The sequence below is a fragment of the Trachypithecus francoisi genome, unplaced genomic scaffold, assembly GCF_009764315.1.
Source record: "Trachypithecus francoisi isolate TF-2019V2 unplaced genomic scaffold, Tfra_2.0 Lachesis_group3, whole genome shotgun sequence".
NCBI classification, from domain to species: Eukaryota; Metazoa; Chordata; class Mammalia; order Primates; family Cercopithecidae; genus Trachypithecus; species Trachypithecus francoisi.
In genome coordinates this window covers 146,315,340-146,336,147 of record NW_022681468.1, presented here as the reverse complement: position 1 = coordinate 146,336,147, position 20,808 = coordinate 146,315,340, and the positions used below count along the sequence as shown (strand labels likewise).

Below are 20,808 nucleotides of genomic sequence, written 5' to 3'. Positions count from 1 at the left end.
GCGTCAACCCGGGAGGCGGAGCTTGCAGTGAGCTGAGATCCGGCCACTGCACTCCAGCCCGGGCTACAGAGTGAGACTCCGTCTCAAAAAAAAAAAAAAAAAAAAAACAGAACTCTTTAAGAACTTACAGAATAATAACAGAAGCAGCCCCAATTTACAAGCTGGGTTGTGTTAAAAAAAAAAAAAAAATATATATATGCTAATTAGAAAGTCAGGGTACATTTCACATTAGAAAGGACTTTATAACTGCAGGGGAGACAAGGGACAGCAGGAACAAAGTTCTGAAGTCCAGAAACAGTATGCATTATACAGGACACCATGAAAAGTTTGGTTTTATCAGTAATTTTTGAGTCATGGAGGGCCTTGAAGTTGCTGTTAATGTGATTAACCCAAATTACTTCACCTGTGTTCTACAACTGGGCCTTGAGTGGGAGAAGAAATGAAACTGGACAAGTCTCAGGCAAGGAACAGTGTGGGACCCAATTAAAAAACCAAGGAAACAGTTTTGGGTAGAAGGAAACTTAAAGAGAAGAATAGCCAGAATCTTATTTTATTTTTATTTGTAAAAGAGACAGGGTCTTGCCCTGTCGCTCAGGCTGGAGTGCTGCGCGACCACGGCTCACTGTGGCCTCATCCTCCTAGGTTCAAGCCATTTTCCCACCCCTGCCTTCCCAGTAGCTGGGACTACAGACGTACAACACCACGCCGGGCTAATTTTTGTATTTTTTGTAGAGATGGGGTCTCACTATGTTGCCCAGGCTGGTTTGGAACTCCTGGGCCCAAGTGATCCACTCCTCTCAGCCTCTCAAAGTGTTAGGATTACAGGTGTTGGTCACCGCTCGGGGCCTGCCAATGTTTTTCAGAGCGAGATCCCAGTACCACCTGAATCAAAATCAGCAGTCTGAGGTAAAAATGTCAGTTCAGCCCCAGGACTTCTCTAAAGAATGAGTCCTTCTGCAAGTTTTCTTTATTTTAGTCTTCTTACACGCAACTTCATTGTTAGAATTCTTTTCTAATAAGGGATTTGGGGCACATAAGCTGGTCTAGCTGGTAATTACTGAGTGAAAAGGGGGCAAGATAGACCTTAGCTGTTTTTATTAAAACTGTAGTCTGTACTGGTCTCAGAGACACATAAGCGATGTTTTTTTGTTGTTGTTGTTTTTTTTTTTTTTTTTTTTTGAGACGGAGTCTTGCGCTGTCACCCAGGCTGGAGTGCTGTGGCCGGATCTCAGCTCACTGCAAGCTCCGCCTCCCGGGTTCACGCCATTCTCCTGCCTCTGCCTCCCGAGTAGCTGGGACTACAGGCGCCGCCACCTCGCCCGGCTAGTTTTTTGTAGTTTTTAGTAGAGACGGGGTTTCACCGTGTTAGCCAGGATGGTCTCGATCTCCTGACCTCGTGATCCGCCCGTCTCGGCCTCCCAAAGTGCTAGGATTACAGGCTTGAGCCACCGCGCCCGGCCTGTTGTTTTTTTTTTGAGACGGAGTCTCACTCTTGTTGCCCAGGCTGGAGTGCAATGGCACGATCTCGGCTCACTGCAACCTCTGCCTCCTGGGTTCAATCAATTCTGCCTCAGCCTCCAGAGTAACTGGGATTACAGGCACGTGCTACCACGCCCGGCTAATTTTGGTACTTTTAGTAAAGACGAGGTTTCATCATGTTGGCCAGGCTGGTCTCAAATTCCTGACCTCAGGTGATCCGCCCGCTTCAGCCTCCCAAAGTGCTGGGATTCCAGGCGTGAGCCACCGCGCCCAGCCAAAGCGGCCTTCTTTTTTTTTTTTTTTTGAGACAGAGTCTCACTCTGTCGCCCAGGCTGGAGTGCAGTGGCCGGATCTCAGCTCACTGCAAGCTCTGCCTCCCGGGTTCACGCCATTCTCCTGCCTCAGCCTCCCGAGTAGCTAGGACTACAGGCGCCCGCCACCTCGCCCGGCTAGTTTTTTGTATTTTTTAGTAGAGACGGGGTTTCACCGTGTTAGCCAGGATGGTCTCGATCGCCTGACCTCGTGATCCGCCCGTCTCGGCCTCCCGAAGTGCTGGGATTACAGGCTTGAGCCACCGCGCCCGGCCCTAAGCGGCCTTCTTAAGAAGCGCGGGTAACCCGGACTTCCCGCTCTGGCGCTGCGGCAGCTGAGGATCGGAGCGGGCTCCGCCCCGTCCCGGCCCCGCCCCTCTCGGCCTCCCGCCGCAATCTTGGCGGGAAGGCGCCGGCCACTGAGAAGCCGAAAGATGTCCAGGTCGGGCGCGGCGGCTGAGAAGGCCGACTCCAGACAGCGACCCCAGATGAAGGTGAGAAACGGATTGGTGCTTCCAGGTGTGCTCCTGCCTCGGTTTTTGTGAGGGTTATGCGGGACACAGGCCCGGAAGGTCGAGGGCACCTGGTACCGGGGGTTGGCGGGGATCCCTGCCCTGAGGCCTTCGGCTTTGACGAAAGTTTCTTATCAATAACCCTAGAAATAGTGGGAGAGTCACATCTGAGATTCCCTTTTTTCAACCTTCTGCGTTTGCTTTTGCCACAGTTATGATCAGCTTCACACTCTTTAAATAATTCCAGACAATCCGCAGCTGACGGGGTATTTGCCTCAGTCCAAATGCTAGTCATTATTATTGGTCTGGAAAACCCTGATGGGCAAATATGCCCAGTAAATGAATTCTGTTGGGGTTAAGGTTAATGAATTACATATCTAGATTTTGGAGGGAAAAAAGTTTTCTTACAGGGTGTCAATTTGGATTTATTTATTTTTTTGAGCCTGAGTCTCGCTCTGTTGCCCAGGCTGGAGTGCAGTGGCGTGATCTTGGCTCACTGCAACCTCCGCCTCCCGGGTTCAAGCGATTCTCCTGTCTCAGCCTCCTAAATAGCTAGAATTACAGGCAGGTACCACCACACCCAATTTTTGTATTTTTAGTAGAGACGGGGTGGGGGGGGGGAGGCAGGGGGCGGGGGGCGGCGGGTTCCATCATGTTGGCTAGGCTAATCTTGAACTCCTGACCTCAGGCCCTGCCTCAGCCTCCCAAAGTGCTGGGATTACAGGCGCAAGCCACCGCACCTGGCCTCAATTTAGATTTATATTGTCATTGTGAAATGGGAATTATTAGATCTGCTGGGGATCCTGTAAGAAAAGGCACAGGACTTGGAATTCTAATACTCTCTTTTCTTTTATTGATCTGAATAGGTAAATGAATATAAAGAAAATCAAAACATCGCTTATGTGTCTCTGAGACCAGTACAGACTACAGTTTTAATAAAAACAGCTAAGGTCTATCTTGCCCCCTTTTCACTCAGTAATTACCAGCTAGACCAGCTTATGTGCCCCAAATCCCTATTAGAAAAGAATTTTAACAATGAAGTTGCGTGTAAGAAGACTAAAATAAAGAAAACTTGCAGAAGGATTATACCTACAAAGATGAAAACCACGTCTTCTAAGTCTGAATCCACGCTGCAATACTCATCCTCAGCTGTTCATACTGAAAGTAACAAGCTACAACCCAAGAGAATGGCAGATGCGATGAATCTCAGTGTTGATGTGGAAAGTAGTCAGGATGGAGACAGTGATGAAGATGTCACACCAGGGGTAAGAACTTAATTAGTAGCTTGTTCTAGTATCTATTTTTTTAAATGTGAAGTTCTGATAAATTGAAGTTTTTCAAGGATCTTTCTGGTACAAACAAATTATTTTATCTAATAATGTAAGAATAAATGTAATAATACATTTTTATTATTTTTAAGGTTTAACAAATAACTTCCTTGGGTTATTTTTGCTTTTGCTGTTGATGTGTCAATGAAAGGATTTACTTAATCTTTACTCTGCTTCCCTTTTTCTTTCTCTAAACTTACTGCATATATTTTTGGGTTTACTCATACTTTATGGTGCCTTGCTCACCTTTACATATTTATGTACAGTATATCAGAAGTCATCAGTTTGTGGGATATATGGTATTGACTGACCCTTGATATCAGGGTAGGGAAACTGATTATATGGATGTGTTGAATAATATTTCCTTTAAATGCAAAAGGAGACAAATGACAGAGTAGATAAGATACATGAGAAATGCATTAATTAGTTCTGTATAATTCCAATCAACTTAAGGAATTTGGTGTGTAATTTTTTTTTTTTTTTGGAGACCGAGTCTCCCTCTGTCGCTCAGGCTGGAGTGTGGTGACACTATATCGGCTCTCTGCAACCTTGGCCTCCTGGATTCAATAGATTCTCCTCCCTCAGCCTCCTGTGTAGCTGGTATTACAGCCACGCCACCATGCCTGGCTAGTTTTGTGTTTTTAGTAGAGATGGGTTTTCACCATGTTGGTCAGGCTGGTCTCTAACTCCTGACCTCCTGATCCACCCGCCTCAGCCTCCCGAGGTGCTGGGATTAAATGGTGAGCCACTGCGCCCAGCCTGGTCTGTAATTCTTTTGGCTTCTACTGCCTACCAGGAGGGCTGTGCCCCATTCAAACTGACAAATTTTAACAGGACAAGATAAAATATAAAGCACATGACACAATGTTGCTGGAACTCAGGGAACAGAAAATGATAGTAGGGAAAGGGAGATACTATAATTGAAGGGTTATTGTTATGAAATAGAAGTTTGGTTTATGCTTTCTTATCCCAGAGTTACGAACCAGGACTCATAGTGGGACAGCATGGGATAAGTATTAGATGAATTGGACTTGGGGTTGATAGCCTAGCATGGCCACTTCTTTTTTTTTTTGAGATGGAGTCTTGCTCTGTTGCCCAGGCTGGAGTGCAGTGGCACGGTCTCGGCTTACTACAAGCTCCTCCTCCCGGGTTCATGCCATTCTCCTGCCTCAGTCTCCTGAGTAGCTGGGATTACAGGTGCCTGCCACCACCCCCGGCTAATTTTTTGTATTTTTAGTAGAGGGTTCCGCTGTGTTCGCCGGGATGGTCTCGATCACCTGGACTTGAGATCCGCCCACCTCGGCCTCCCAAAGTGCTGGAATTACAGGCGTGAGCCACCGCGCCTGGCCTAGCATGGTCACTTCTAAGAAACCTTGTTCCTTTAAGCAAATCACCTTAGGGGATTGGATAAAATCTGTGGTTCTCAAACTTTAGGCTATATCAGAATTACCTGGACAATGTGTTAAAACTCCATTGCAGGGCCCCACCAACAGAGTTTCTGATTCAGAAGTTTTGGAATTGGAGCATACAATTTGCATATCTTTTTTCTTTTTCTTTCTTTCTTTCTTTCTTTTTTTTTTTTAATAGAGATGTTGGTGGGTTTCGGGGTGGGAGGTGTTGCCCAGGCTGGTCTTGAGCTCCTGAGCTCAACCAGTCCTCCCACCTCAGTCTCCCAAAGTGCTGGGATTATAGGCTTGAGTCACCACACCAAGCCCAATTTGCTTATTTAACAGTTTCCTAGAGGCACTGATGTAGTTAGTCCAGGACTGCACTTTGAGAACCACTCGATTAGATTATCCCTTTGGCCTCTTAGACAAAGATTCTGAAGAATATAAGGTAAACATAAAGCAGATTAGTTTGATGTAATGAAATAGGTCCGTTAATAGAGTTGCTCCTAAAGAAAAAAAAAATTAAAAATTAAAAAAAGGTGGATGGATCACCTGAGGTCAGGAGTTCCAGACCAGCCTGCCCAATATGGTGAAACCCCATTTCTAATAAAAATACAAAAATTAGGTTGGTCATGGTGGTTCATGCATGTACTCCCAGCACTTTGGGAGGCTGAGGTGGGTGGATCACTTGAGGTCAGGAGTTCGAGACCAGCCTGGCCAACATGGTGAAACCCCGTCTCTCCTAAATATACAAAAATTAGCCAGGTGTGGTCGTGGGCACCCGTAGTCCCAGCTACTCGGGAGGCTGAGTCAGGATAATTGCTTGAACTCAGGAGGTGGAGGTTGCAGTGAGCCATCACGCCACTGCACTCTAGCCTGGGCGACACAGCCAGACTGTCCCCACCTCCCTCCACCAAAGGAAAAAAAAGAAGATATAAAAATTAGCCAGGCGTGGTGGCAGGTGCCTGTAATCTGAGCTACTTGGGAGGCTGAGATGGGAGAATCGTTTGAACCTGGGTGGTGGAGGTTGCAGTGAGCCAAGATCAAGTCACTGCACTCCAGGCTGGGTGACAGAGCAAGACTCTTGTTTTTTTTTTTTTTTTTTTTTTTTTTTTTGAGACGGAGTCTCGCTCTGTCGCCCAGGCTGGAGTGCAGTGGCCGGATCTCAGCTCACTGCAAGCTCCGCCTCCGGGTTTACGCCATTCTCCTGCCTCAGCCTCCCGAGTAGCTGGGACTACAGGCGCCCGCCACCTCGCCCGGCTAGTTTTTTGTATTTTTTAGTAGAGACGGGGTTTCACCGTATTAGCCAGGATGGTCTCGATCTCCTGACCTCGTGATCCACCCGTCTCGGCCTCCCAAAGTGCTGGGATTACAGGCTTGAGCCACCGCGCCCAGCCAAGACTCTTGTTTTAAAAAAAAATATATAAAGCCTCCCAAATAGCTGAGACTACAGGCATGTGCCACCTTGTCCGGCTAATTTTGACAATTTTTTTTTTTTTTTTTTTAAGAGATGTGGGTGTGCCATGTTTATTGCCCAGGCTGGTCTCAAACTCCTGGGCTCCAGCAATCTGCCCACCTCAGCCTCCCAAAGTGCTGGGATTACAGGTGTGAGCCCCACTGTGCCCAGCCAAGATACTTTTTTTTTTTCTTTTTTTGAGATGGGGTCTTGCTCTGTCACCCAGGATGGAGTGCAGTGGCATGATCTCAGCTCACTGCAACCTTCACCTCCCAGGTTCAAGCGATTCTCCCAAATCAGCGTCCCGAGTAGCTGGGATTACAGGCATGCGCCACCATGCCTGGCTAATTTTTTGTATTTTTAGTGGAGAAGGGGTTTCTCAATGTTGGCCAGGCTGGTTTTGAACTCCTGACCTCAAGTGATCCGCCTGCCTCAGCCTCTCACAGTGCTGGGATTATAGGCGTGAGGCATCGTGCATGCCATGTCTGTCTGTCTTGGTTTATTCTTTCATTTTGGTGAAGTGCAGCTTTCTGAGAAAAAGTGTGTAAGAGGCAAATGTTTTGCATTTCAGAAAGTCTTTTTTTTTGAGACGGAATCTCACTCTGTCACCCAGGCTGGAATGTAGTGGTGTGATCTCGGCTCATTGTAGCTTTTTGTATTTTTAATGGGGACGGGGGGGGGGGGGTGTCACCATGTTGGCCAGGCTGGTCTCGAACTCCTGACCTCGTGATCTGCCCGCTTCAGTCTCCCAAAGTGCTGGGATTATAGGCGTGAGCCACTGCGCTCAGCCCAGAAAAAGTCTTTAGCTTTATGTTTGATTGATGACCTAATTGGATTTAGAATTGTAAGCTGAAAATAATTTAATCTTTCCTTAGAATTTTTAACGCATTGTTCCATTGTCTTCCCACTTCCTTCAATGTTGAAAGTTTGTGTCATTCTGATTCTGGATTCTTTGTGATCTTTTTTTCCCTCTGCATGCTTTTAAGATCTTTTCTGGCTGGGTGTAGTAACGCAGGCCTGTAGTTTCAGCTACTTGGGAGGCTAAGGCTGGAGCCCAGGAGTGCAAGTCTGCAGTAAGTTTTAATCAAGCCAATGCACTTCAGCCTGGGTGACAGAGAGTCCATCTCTTTAAAAAAAAAAAAAAAAAAATTGTGATGATATACCGAGGCCTGGGTTCTTCTTTGTTTTGTTTTGTTTTGTTTTCTTGAGACGGGGTCTCACCCAGTTGCCTAGGCTGGAGTGCAGTGGCACAATCTTGCCTCACTGCAACCTGTGCCTTCTAGGTTCAAGTGATTCTCCTGTCTCAGCTTCCTGAGTAGCTTGGACTGCAGGCACGTGCCACCACGCCCAGCTAATTTTTATAATTTTATTAGAGATGAGGTTTCACCATGTGGGCTAGGGTGTCTGGAACTCCTGACCTCAGGTGATCTGCCCACTTCAGCCTCCCAAAGTGCTGGGATTACAGGCATGAGCCATTGCACCCGTCTTGCTTTTTTTTTTTTTTTTGAGGCAGTCTTGCTCTTGCCCTGGCAGCTAGAATGCAGTGGTGTGATCTCCGCTCTCTGCAACCACTGCCTCCCAGGTTCAAGCAATTCTCGTGCCTCAGCCTCCCAAGTAGCTGGGATTACAAGTGTGCACTACTACGCCCAGCTAGTTTTTTTGTATTTTTAATAGAGACGGGTTTCACCACGTTGGCCAGCCTGGTCTCCCGTTCCTGGCCTCTAGTGATCTGCCTGGTGGCCTCCCAAAGTGCTGGGATTACACACGTGAGCCACTGAGCCTGCTTGCCTGAGTCCTTTTTCATTCATTATGCTGCATACTCATTGGGCTTTTTGTAATCTGGAAGCTCATGTCTTTAGTTTTGAGAAACTTTAAAATAATATTTTTGTTTTCAGACTATTATTTTTTAGAGATGGGATCTCGCTCTGTTGCCCAGGCTAGAATACTGTGGTGTCATCATAGCTTACTGCAACCTTGAACTTCTGGATTCAAGTGATCCTTCTGCTTCAGTCTCCCACTTACATTATTTTTCTTTCTGTTTTTTCTTTTTTTTTTTTTTTTTTTTGAGACGGAGTCTTGCTCTTTCGTCCGGGCTGGAGTGCAGTGGCCGGATCTCAGCTCACTGCAAGTTCCGCCTCCCGGGTTTTACGCCATTCTCCTGCCTCAGCCTCCGGAGTAGCTGGGACTACAGGCGCCCGCCACCTCGCCCGGCTAGTTTTTTGTATTTTTAATAGAGACTGGGTTTCACCGTGTTCGCCAGGATGGTCTCGATTTCCTGACCTCGTGATCCGCCCGTCTCGGCCTCCCAAAGTGCTGGGATTACAGGCTTGAGCCACCGCGCCCGGCCTGTTTTTTCTTTTTCTTTCTTTTTTTTTTTTTTTGAGAAAGAGTCTCGCTCTGTCGCCCCCCGGGCTGGAGTCCTGTGGCGTAATCTCTGTTCACTGCAACCTCCGTCTTCTGGGTTCAAGCAATTCTCCTGTCTCAGCCTCCCGAGTAGCTGGTACCACAGGCGTGTGCCGCTATGCCCGACCAATTTTTGTATTTTTAGTAGAGATGGAGTTTTGCCATGTTGGCCAGGATGGTCCTGATCTCCTGACCTGGTGATCTGCTCGCCTCGGCCTCTCAAAGTGCTAGGATTACAGGCTTGAGCCACTATACTCGGCCTCCCATTTATATTGTTGTTATTATTATTATTATTATTTTTTTTTTTGAGACGGAGTCTTGCTCTGTCATTCGGGCAGGAGTACAGTGGAGCCATCTCGGCTCACTGCAAGCTCCGCCTTCCAGGTTCACGCCGTTCTCCTGCTTCAGCTTCCTGAGTAGCTGGGACTACAGGCGCCCGCCACTGCGCCTGGCTAATTTTTTGTATTTTTAGTAGAGACAGGGTTTCACCTTGTTAGCCAGGGTGGTCTCGAACTCCTAACCTTGTGATCCGCCCACCTCGGGCTCCCAAAGTGCTGGGATTACAGGCGTGAGCCACCGCGCCTGGCCTTTATTATTTTTTAATAATTGATTCTCTTCCAATTTCTCTGCAGTTTCTCGAACAATGAATATTGGACCTCTAATATTGAGTCTGTTTTTTGTCTTTTCTGTCCATGTGTTTATCTTTTTGTTCTACTTTCTAAATTTAAGCCTTTTAATGGATTTAAAAACTTCCGTTCTTGGCCGGGCGCGGTGGCTCAAGCCTGTAATCCCAGCACTTTGGGAGGCCGAGACGGGTGGATCATGAGGTCAGGAGATCGAGACCATCCTGGTCTACACGTGAAACCCCGTCTCTACTAAAAATACAAAAAACTAGCCGGGGCGAGATGGCGGGCGCCTGTAGTCCAGTACTCGGAGGGAGGCAGGAGAATGGTGTAAACCGAGGCGGAGCTTGCAGTGAGCCGAGATGGTGCCACTGCACTCCAGCCTGGGCGACAGAGCAAGACTCCTTCTCAAAAAAAAAAAAAAAAAAAAAAAAAACTTCCGTTCTTATTTTTTGAATTTTCTTATAGTATTTTGCTATTTCCTGAATATACTGTCTTATATCTCAGGGTTTAAAAAAATTAGCTTACTGTTACATTAGTGGCTCTTTAGGAGAAAGTAGAGACATGTACTTACTGCATTTAAAGAAAGTTTTTTTGTTTGATAAAATAACTTTTTTTTTTTTTTTTGGAGACGGAGTTTCGCTTTTGTTGTCCAGGCTAGAGTGCAATGGCATGATCTTGGCTCACTGCAATCCCCGGCGCCTGGGTTCAAGCGATTCTCCTGCCCCTGCCTCCAGAGTAGCTGGGATTACAGGCACCTGCCACTACACCTGGCTAATTTTTTTTTTTTTTTGTATTTTTAGTAGAGACAGGATTTCACCATGTTGGCCAGGCTGGTCTTGAACTCCTGACTTCAGGTGATCTGCCTGCCTCAGCTTCCCAAAGTGCTGGGATTACAGGTGTGAGCCACCACATCTGACCAATTTTTATATTTTTAGTAGAGATGGGGTTTCACCATTTTGGCCAGGCTGGTGTTGACCTCCTGACCTCAGGTGATCCACCTGCTTCAGCCTCCCAAATTGATGGGATTACAGGCGTGAGCTACCACACCTGGCCAAAAATAACTTTTGAGTAATAGTACAATTAATTGCCACTAGGAAATAATTTGCTACTAGATTATACTACTTGATTTCTAATATCAGATCACTTCTTAACTGGGAAGCCATACAGATACTCTCTGAGTATCCCAAATTCAAATTTACTGAAATATCCAATTCAGCAAACGTCTGTTTTGGTAAGATGGCATGAAATGAATAGAGGTAGTACAATTTGAAGTAAAGTATTCATGTAGAAAATGAAACACATAGTTTTGTGAAGTGCTTTTCCTATAGATTATATAAAGTAATGGAATCTTCTTGGTGTAATTTTATAGGATGATTTTTCGGGATTGTCACCCTACGAAAGGAAGAGACTGAAGAACATATCAGAAAATGCAGACTTTTTTGCTTCTCTTCAGTTGTCTGAGGTTTGTGTGGAGTCTGTATTTAAAACCAAGATGCTGGGCCGGGAGCAGTGGGTCACGCCTGTAATCCTGTCACTTGGGGAGGTGGAGGTGGGAGATCAACCTGGGTAACATACGGAGACCATCCCCCATCTCTATAAAAAGTAAATTAGTTGAGCATAGTGATGCATGCCTGGAGTCGTAGCTACTGGGGTGGCTGAGGTGGAAGTATGGCTTGAGCTTAGAAAGTCGAGGCTGCTGTGAGCTACGATCGTGCCACTGCATTCCAGCCTAGGCAACAGAGCAAGACCCTGTCTCAAAACAACAAGAGCAATAAAACCCAAGATGTCATAACTCCCACCAGAAGGTCAATAACATACCAGGTTTCATAGTGTCAGATGAGGAAGGCTAAAATAGGAGCAGGCTTTGCACTTAATAGGAAGAGGTTACTGTATTCCATTGATTCAAAGGCATTTTTTTATCTTTTTTTTTTTTTTTTTTTTGAGGCAAAGTTTTGCTCTTGTTGCCCAGGCTGGAGTGCAATGACGTGATCTCGGCTCACTGCAACCTCCGCCTCCCGGGTTCAAGCGATTCTCATGCCTCAGCTTCCTGAGTAGCTGGGATTACAGGCGCCTGTCACCATGCCTGAGTAATTTTTGTATTTTTAGTAGGGATGGGGTTTCACCATGTTGGTCAGGCTGGTCTCGAACTGCTGACCTCAGGTGATCTACTCTCCTTGCCTCCCAAGTGCTGGGATTACAGGTGTGATCCACCACGCCTGGCCTTTTTTTTTTTTTTTTTTTTTTAGACAGGGTCTTGCTGTGTTGCCCAGGCTGGAGTGCAGAAACGCTGATCATGACTTATGGCCTATCTTTAGGATCTTTAGTTCCTGAATAGACCTTAGTTTAGCGTGGGTATAGTAGCAGAAACCTAATATTTTAAAAGGTAAGATATGTAGTTAAAATATTTTTACATGATTTTTATACTTTACAGTCTGCTGCAAGACTCCGTGAAATCATAGAGAAGAGACAGCCTCCTAAATCCAAGAGGTAAAATACCTGGTTTGCAATGCCTGAACCATGATACATTGCTCAACTGTTTTATAATTTGAAAAAAATGGTTTGGCGTAGTAAGCTTAACAGATCATAAAGTGCTATTTAATCTCAGTCCCTCTAGGATCTCTGAGGTAATGCTACCCTTTAATAACTTTACAATTCTCATCTTCATCAAAGTAATATGGAGCAAATACAACTGAGAGCTGAATTTTGTTTATATTTGTTGTTGCTACTAATGGAGGGAAATCTTTTTTTCCACTAAATTATTGTTACTTAGAAAACTATTATTCTTAAAGACTCTTCTACTTACTTTTAATTTTTCTAGCTGTCTTTTTGCATCTCAATTTGTTTTTGCTTTCTTAGTCCTAGAATAAAGGAAAGGAATTAACATTTATTGAATATCTATGAAACATACTGCAGTGATCTAGCAATTTTGTCCTGTGTTATCTCATTTAACTCTGACAACCACTGTATCCATCCATGTATGTGGTAGGTAATATATTCATTTTGTGAGTTAGAAATCAGGCTCAAAAGATAAGATTGTTGGCTGGGTGCAGTGGCTCATGCCTGTAATCCCAGCACTTTGGGAGGTTGAGGCAGGGGGATCACCTGAGGTCAGGAGTTAGAGACTGGCCTGACCAACATGGAGAAAACCCATCTCTACTAAAAAAAAAAGATTAAAATATTAGCCAGGCATGGTGGCAAATGTCTGAATACCAGCTACTCAAGAGGCTAAGGCAGGAAAATCGCTTGAACCTGGCAGGCGGAGGTAGTGGTGAGCCAAGATCACACCATTGCACTCCAGCCTGGGCAAAAAGAGTGAGACTCCATCTCAAAAAAAAAAAAAAAAAATTATTTGCTGAAAGTCAAAACAGCTTATAAGTGGTAGCTTTAGGATTTGAACTACAGGGTTTTAAAATTTTGAATTATCTCCATTGCATTTTAGCAGTGCTTACATATAAATGACAAAATTAAAAATCTCGGTATCATTAGCTCATTTGTTTAGTGCCAGATCCTAATGAAATGTAGCTTCATTTACTTGGTTTGATTCTGTTAGAGGACAATTAGCTTGAGAAAAGCTAGACCTTTAATCATGGCCAGGTATTTTCAAGTATGAAAAGTTACTGTAAGAGGAACATCATTAACACTGGAAAAACAGTAGCACTGGTCCTGTTGCCAGCTGATTAGTACCTTTACATTTGCATGTTTTTTATTAGCCAAGATTGGTGATTTCTTTCTAAATAACAAAATTCCAGCCCTTAATAGTTGCATAGGTAGTAGCAAGTTGATAGTATAGAAGTTGCATAATGTAGAGGAAAAAGCGTAGGCTTTGAGATGTAGCAAATTTGGGTTCAAGTTTTTTTTTTTTTTTTTTTTTTTTTTTGAGACGGAGTCTCGCTCTGTCACCCAGCTGGAGTGCAGTAGCGCGATCTCGGCTCACTGCAAGCTCCGCCTCCCGGGTTCATGCCATTCTCCTGCCTCAGCCTCCGGAGTAGCTGGGACTACAGGCGCCGCCACCTCGCCCGGCTAGTTTTTTTGTATTTTTTAGTAGAGACAGGGTTTCACCACGTTAGCCAGGATGGTCTCGATCTCCTGACCTCGTGATCTGCCCGCCTCAGCCTCCCAAAGTGCTGGGATTACAGGCTTGAGCCACCGCGCCTGGCCACTGGGTTCAAGTTTTGATTCAGTCACTTACAGCTATGATATTAACCTTGGATACTTTATATAATTTTTCTTTTCTGTAAAACTGATGTTATGCTAATCCAGAAGGATTTAAATTTTTTGAAAATTATTAAATATACATATAAAAAGGTACATATAATGTATTTGTGTAGTTGAAAAATTATACAGGTCCCATCCATGTACCTGCCATCCAGGTTAATAGAAATTATGAGTACCCCTGAAGGCCCATATATACACCTCCCTCCAGATACTACCACTATGCTGACTTTTGTGATATTTCCTTGCATTTATTTATAGTTTCTTTTTTTTTTTTTTTTTTTTTTGAGACGGAGTCTCGCTTTGTTGCCCAGGCTGGAGTGCAGTGGCGTGATCTCAGCTCACTGCAAGTTCTGCCTCCCGGGTTCACACCATTCTCCTGCCTCAGTCTGCCGAATAGCCGGGACTACAGGCACCCGCCACCATGGCCAGCTAATTTTTTATATTTTTAGTAGAGACGGGGTTTCACCGTGTTAGCCAGGATGGTCTCCATCTCCTGACCTCGTGATCCACCTGTCTCGGCCTCCCAAAGTGCTGGGACTACAGGCGTGAGCCACCGTGCCCAGCCTATAGTTTCATTTTTATTTATTTATTTATTTTGAAACAGTCTAGCTCTGTTGCTCAGGCTGAAGTACAGTGGCGCCATCTTGGCTCACTGCAGCCTCTGCCTCCCAGGTTCAAGCAATTCTCATGGCTCAGCCTCCTGAGTAGCTGGGATTACAGGTGCTCATGACCATGCTTGGCTAATTTTTGTATTTTTAGTGGATACGGGGTTTCGCCATGTTTGCCAGGCTGATCTGGAACTCCGGACCTCAAGTGATCCACCCGCCTCAGCCTCCCAAAGTGCTGGGATTACAGGTGTGAGCCACTGTGCCTGGCTATTGATTTATAGTTTTACTACCAGTGAGTGTATCCTTAAACACTCTATTGTTTAGCTTTGTCTTTTTTTGGTGTTCACATACAGTATGCCATTTTTATATTCTGAGATTTTCTTATTTTGCTCATCTTTACATATTTATGCTTTTAAATTTACCCATGTTGATGTGCACAGCTTTATTTCATTCTTTTTTTTTGCTATATAATATTCCACTGGATAAATGTACTACATTTTATTCCACTGTTGATGAACAATTGAATTGTTTCCAGGTTTTTATTATGAAAAGTGCTGCTCCAAACATTCTTAAGTCTCTTAGTGCTTATATATGGGAGTTTCTCTAGGAGTAGATTTCTAGGAGGACTGTATGACAGCCCATATTATTCCGTATACTCAGGCGTGTTTTTTGAGGATTAAATATGAGATGGAATGTTGAGTACAGTTTTTAGTATATAGTATACTTTCAATCAATAATAGTTTTTACTAATTCTCTAACTAATGTGGACTATAGCTGATAATTTTTTGTGAATTTTTGGAAATAATTTCAGAGGCTTCTCTTTCCCTGACATTTTTTTTTTTTTTTTGAGACGGAGTCTCGCTCTGTCGCCCAGGCTGGAGTGCTGTGGCCGGATCTCAGCTCACTGCAAGCTCTACCTCCCGGGTTCACGCCATTCTCCTGCCTCAGCCTCCCGGGTAGCTGGGACTACAGGCGCCGCCACCTCGCCCGGCTAGTTTTTTGTAGTTTTTAGTAGAGACGGGGTTTCACCGGGTTAGCCAGGATGGTCTCGATCTCCTGACCTTGTGATCCGCCCGTCTTGGCCTCCCAAAGTGCTGGGATTACAGGCTTGAGCCACCGCGCCCCGGCCTTTCCCTGACATTTTAAAATGAATTTTTTTAAAATGAAAAAATAGTGCATAAAAAATAGGGACTGTATATTATTTAAAAAGTAAACTGCCAGGCGTGGTGGCTCACGCCTGTAATCCCAACACTTTGGGAGGCCGAGGCGGGCGGATCATGAGGTCAGGAGATCGAGACCATCCTGGCAAACATGGTGAAACCCCGTCTCTACTAAAAATACCAAAAAATGAGCTGGGCGTGGTGGCGGGCACATGTAGTCCCAGCTCTCGGGGGGCTGAGGCAGGAGAATGGTGTGAACCCGGGAGGTGGAGCTTGCAGTGAGCTGAGATCGTGCCACTGCACTCCAGCCTGGGCAACAGTGCGAGACTCTGTCTCAAAAAAAAAAGTAAACTACAGTGTATGGAAGGGAATGCAGTGAAACGTTTACGTTTCCTTCCTACTTTAGACCTTAGTTTTCCAGGCCTTTTCCCTAGAAGTAGTAGTTTTATGTGTATTCCTCCATAGGTAACCTCAGCATGTACAAATTTATGTGTATACGTAACCTTTTTGTAAACCTGTACTGGACTTTGTTTTTGCTTTTTATAAGCTGGGGTTCCTTTCAGCAGTGCATTAAGATCTATATCATTCTTTTTGTGGCTGCATATTATTCTATTAGATATGTACACCATGATTTAACAGACCTCACCTCCTTTTGATGAACATTTAGGTTTAAGTTTTTTCCATACTTATTAAAATAATTGTGGCCATGTATATATATGCAATGTATAAATAGATCTGTGGGATATATTCCTAGAAGTTATCTCCTTAATGTTAGTAAATTTTATTGTTTTGTGAGTATAACATGAATTTTTCCCCACTCCTGCAGAAAGAAGCCTAAGAGAGAAAATGGGGTTGGATGTAGAAGGTCAATGCGATTACTAAAAGTTGATCCTTTGGGAGTTTCATTACCAGCAACTCCAACACCGCCGACGTTAGTAGCAGATGAAACTGTAAGAAAATGTGCAAATACAATATTTTAATGTAATAAAATACTGAAAAATTTGAAGTGTTGAAACTAGACTAAAAGTTCATTAAATTATGTTTAATTTTATATTTCATTCTTGAATGTTGTATGGTTTTGTTTTTTGTTTTGTTTTTTTTTTAAGACGGAGTCTTGCTCTGTCACCCAGGCTGGAATGCAGTGGCATGCTCTTGCCTCACCGCACCCCACTCCCCGTGTTCAAGCGATTCTCCTGCCTCAGCCTCCCAAATAGCTGGGATTACGGGCACATGCCACCATACCTGGCTGATTTTTTATATTTTTGGTAAAGATGGGGTTTCACCATGCTGGCCAGGCTGGTCTTGAACTCCTGACCTCAAGTGATCTGCCTGCCTTGACCTCCCAAAGTGCTGGGATTGCAGGTGTGAGACACTGAGCCTGGCCTGTTCTCTGGTTTAATGAGTAAGATTTCAAAGTCGTAAAGACGGGATTAAATTCTGTATTTCTGCGGGACTTACCTGCTATAGGATTGTGGGTGAGTTAATTAACCTTTCTGATCGTTTCCGCATTAAAAAAATGTCAGCAATAATAGAACCCTCAGTAAATATGTACAGTTTTATGTCAGTTTTAAAAAAAGAAACCTCAAAGAGCTACTGTGAAGATAAATTGTATCTATCAAGTTTCTCACATTATATTAAGGGCTTAGTAATCAATAAAATATAGTTATTAAGTTAATAATATGTGATAATGTGTAGTTTAATTTTAGTGAGTAGAGTTTTATTTAGCAAACATTGTCTAAATAATATTTTTCAAGAACACCTATTTTTAATACTTTATATCAGTGTTTAATTATAAATAGGAAGATAGCACTAATTAGGAAGGTGCCCTGGGAGCAAATTGCAAATCTAGGTGTTACGGGAAGCAGCATGGAAGAGTAGCTTCCAAACTTTTTTGAAGCCTTAGCCCACAAATATATTTATGACCAGGTATAGTGGCTCATGCCTGTAATCCCAGCACTTTGGGAGGCTGAGGCAGGAGGATCACTTGAACCCAGGAGTTTGAGACCAGGCTAGGCAACATCAAGTGACCCTGTCCTCACAAAAAAAATACGAAAATTAGCTGGGTGTGGTGGCATGTGCCTGTAGTCCCAGCTCCTCAGGAGGCTGAGGTGGGAGCATCACTTGAGACATTAAATTAAAAAAAAAAAGATAGTTACATTGTAACCATTACACATATATGCAACTGAAACCACAGTTTGTCAAGTGACACTACATGTGCACTTTGATATTTCTTTTTTTTTTTGAGCCACAGTCTCCCTCTGTCGCCCAGCCTGGATTGCAGTGGCATGATCTCAGTTCACTGCAACCTCCGCATCCCTGGTTTAAGTGATTCTCGTGTCTCAGCCTCCATAGTAGCTGGGACTACAGGCGTGTGCCACCATGCCTGGCTAATTTTTGTATTTTTAGTAGAAATGGGGTTTCGCCATGTTGGCCAGGCTGGTCTCGAACTTCTGGCCTCAAGCTATTTGCCTGCCTCGGCCTCCCAAAGTGCTGGGATTACAGGTGTGAGCCATGTTCCTGGCCTGGTATTTCTATTCTATTCTCATTCACTAAAACAAATTGCTAGTTGTGACATATTAACATGATTTCTCACCCATTGGTTGGTTACAAACTGTTTAAAAAAACAGTAATGTAGGTATAATACTGAGTAATGAGTTAAGATAATCTGAGTCAGTTCTCAGCTTTTCCGGTTATTGGCTGTGTGACTTCGGGCAAGTTAACTCCTCTAAGTTTCTGCTTTGTTTTTTGGGGACGGAGTCTTGCCCTGTTGCCCAGGCTGGAGTGCAATAGTGCAATCTCGGCTCACTGCAACCTCCACCTGCTGGGTTCACACGATTCTCCTGCCTCAGCCTCCCGAGTAGCTGGGATTACAGGCACCTGCCACCATGCCCAGCTAATTTTTGTATTTTTAGTAGAGATGGGATCTCACCATGTTGGGTAGGCTGGTCTTGAACTCCTGACCTCGTGATCCGCCTGCCTCGGCTTCCCAAAGTGCTGGGATTACAGGCTCTAAGTTTCAATCCACTGTCTTTAAAATGTGATACCTCATTCACTAGGTTCTTGAGAGGATTAAATGAGATAATACATGTTATTACCTTAAAGGGTACCTGGCATTCATTTATTGAACAATTATTTTGAATGTCCATGATATGCCACCGTTACTGTTAATGTTGAAAGTGAAGTTGTGGGAAAACAGACAAATACCCTTGCCCTCCTTGTGTTTACATTCTAGGTAAACGTAAACCAACAAATTTACGAGACCAACAAATAACTTTTTATTTTTTATAACAGCCTTTGTTACCTCCTGGGCCTTTAGAAATGACTTCTGAAAATCAAGAAGACAATGAACGATTTAAAGGATTTCTGCACACATGGGCAGGAATGAACAAGGTATCCCTTGGGAAGGCTAATAGCCTTTAGAATCATCTGTTAAGGAAATATATACTATATATATATATAAATGTTAACGTAGTTCTTTGATCTCTCCCAATGTTCCAGCCAAGTAGTAAGAACACTGAGAAAGGATTATCTAGCATTAAAAGGTAAGTTGCAATTCCTTGTGTTTCTTTTATATTTTTTGAGATGTTTGAGTTATAAAGACTATACACCATTTTAGGGAATTTTGAAAGTGAGATGAAATGTTTCCACCCTAACAACCGTTGTTTTTGTGTATTTCCTCTCAAGTGTTGCCATATATAATACTACTAGGATATAAGCTTCATGAGGGCAAGAATTTTATTTCAATAACCAGAACAGTGCCTGGCACATAATATATGTTCAGTGTTGAATAAATGAGTGAATCCACTTACAGTTTTTACTGTATGTTGTAATGTATATACAATTTTGCATTATACTTTTTTCTTCCTTCTATTTTTTTTTTTTTTTTTGAGACAAGGTCTCCCTCTGTTGCTTAGGCTGCAGTACAGTGGCGCAATCTTGGCTGACTGCAACCTCTGCTTCCTGGGCTCAAATGATCCTCCCACCTCAGCCTCCCAAGTAGCTTGGACTACAGGCATGCACCATCATACCTCACTAATTTTTGTATTTGTAGAGATGAGATTTTGCTATGTTGCCCGGGTTGGTCTTGAACACCTGAGCTCAAGTGAGCCATCTGCCTTGGTCTCCCAAAGTGCTGGGATTACAGGTGTGAGCCACTGTGCCTGGCCTGCATTATGCTTTTTTCATTTGTGGTTACATGTTATTAGAGTCTTTAAAATTATTGAATAATTATAAAATATTTCATTGAGTAGAAGGAATTCACTTCTCCTCCTACCTGCTTGATATTTGCGGTTGTTTTCCATTTAGTTTTGTGTGTTTGTTGAAGTATATGGATATGATAGTGGATTATTTCTTTAGGTTAGATTTCCAGAAGTGAGATTAATGCATCAAATATTGTGAACATTTTTATAGCTTTTAGTACACACTGCTGAATTGTTTCTCAAGTCTTTTTTTCTTCTGAAAATTTTGTACGAACTTACGCTTCCACTAGCTATATGTGTGAGTATGTGTATTTAACTGCAGCCTACCAGTTTTTGGTGGTGGTAAAATTATCAAGGGTAATTTAAAAAGTGAAAGAGTATTGCTTAATTTGATTTCCTTGGTTACCAGGAGATTGAATAGTTTCCCATATTTGTTTACTAATTGTAATTTTTCTTTTTGAATAATCTTTTACTTATTTTGACTATTGAGATTGGTTTTACTTACAAAATTTAACTTTCTAATTTTCTTAGCTACAGAGCCAATTTAAATGGCATGGTCATTAGTGAAGATACTGTTTACAAAGTTACCACAGGCCCAATATTCTCTATGGCTCTCCACCCTTCAGAGACTAGAACTTTGGTAGCAGTTGGGGCCAAATTTGGGCAACTTGGACTTTGTGATTTGGTAAGTTGTTATTCTTGAATATATTATAGTTTGTCTAAAGCAAATAGTCTGGAAGAGAATAGGCTAGAGCCATGTGTTTATAAATGTTGCGTGAGACTTACAGTTTTGGGCTTTATGATGCTTTATGATTCCAAATTTTAGAAATCTGGAGGAATTTAAATTTGCTTTATAGAACTTTAATATTTTTAGCTTGAATATCATTAACCATCTGGGCATAAATTAACTGCCAGAAAACTTTGTTACACTTTAAACATATATGTGAAAAGATCACACAAAGTGGCCGGGTGCGGTGGCTCATGCCTGTAATACTAGCACTTTGGGAGGCTGAGGCGGGTGGATCACCTGAGGTCAGGAGTTTGAGACCAGCTTGGCCAACATGGTGAAACCCTGTCTCTACTTAAAAAAAGCAAAAATTAGCTGGGTGTGGTGGTAGGTGAC

At 43.5% G+C, this 20,808-nt stretch overlaps 1 protein-coding gene across 5 annotated transcripts in view; it reads left to right on the top strand.

The window, feature by feature from the left end:
• The window catches only part of WDR76 (WD repeat domain 76), a 48,002-nt gene that overhangs the window by 1,208 nt on the left and 25,986 nt on the right, over positions 1 to 20,808 (top strand). Inside the window, exons 1-9 of one of the 5 annotated variants that reach the window (XM_033190300.1) lie at positions 2,113 to 2,284; positions 3,169 to 3,567; positions 4,228 to 4,230; positions 10,873 to 10,965; positions 11,935 to 11,990; positions 16,313 to 16,436; positions 18,778 to 18,876; positions 18,985 to 19,028; positions 20,217 to 20,370. In XM_033190300.1, coding sequence (XP_033046191.1) covers positions 2,225 to 2,284; positions 3,169 to 3,567; positions 4,228 to 4,230; positions 10,873 to 10,965; positions 11,935 to 11,990; positions 16,313 to 16,436; positions 18,778 to 18,876; positions 18,985 to 19,028; positions 20,217 to 20,370 — 1,032 coding nt within the window. In that variant the 5' untranslated portion in view covers positions 2,113 to 2,224. Of the gene's footprint in view, positions 1 to 2,112; positions 2,310 to 3,168; positions 3,568 to 4,227; positions 4,231 to 10,872; positions 10,966 to 11,934; positions 11,991 to 16,312; positions 16,437 to 18,777; positions 18,877 to 18,984; positions 19,029 to 20,216; positions 20,371 to 20,808 lie in introns of those variants that run through there. The other 4 variants (XM_033190304.1, XM_033190303.1, XM_033190302.1 and 1 more) reach the window with 4 other exon arrangements.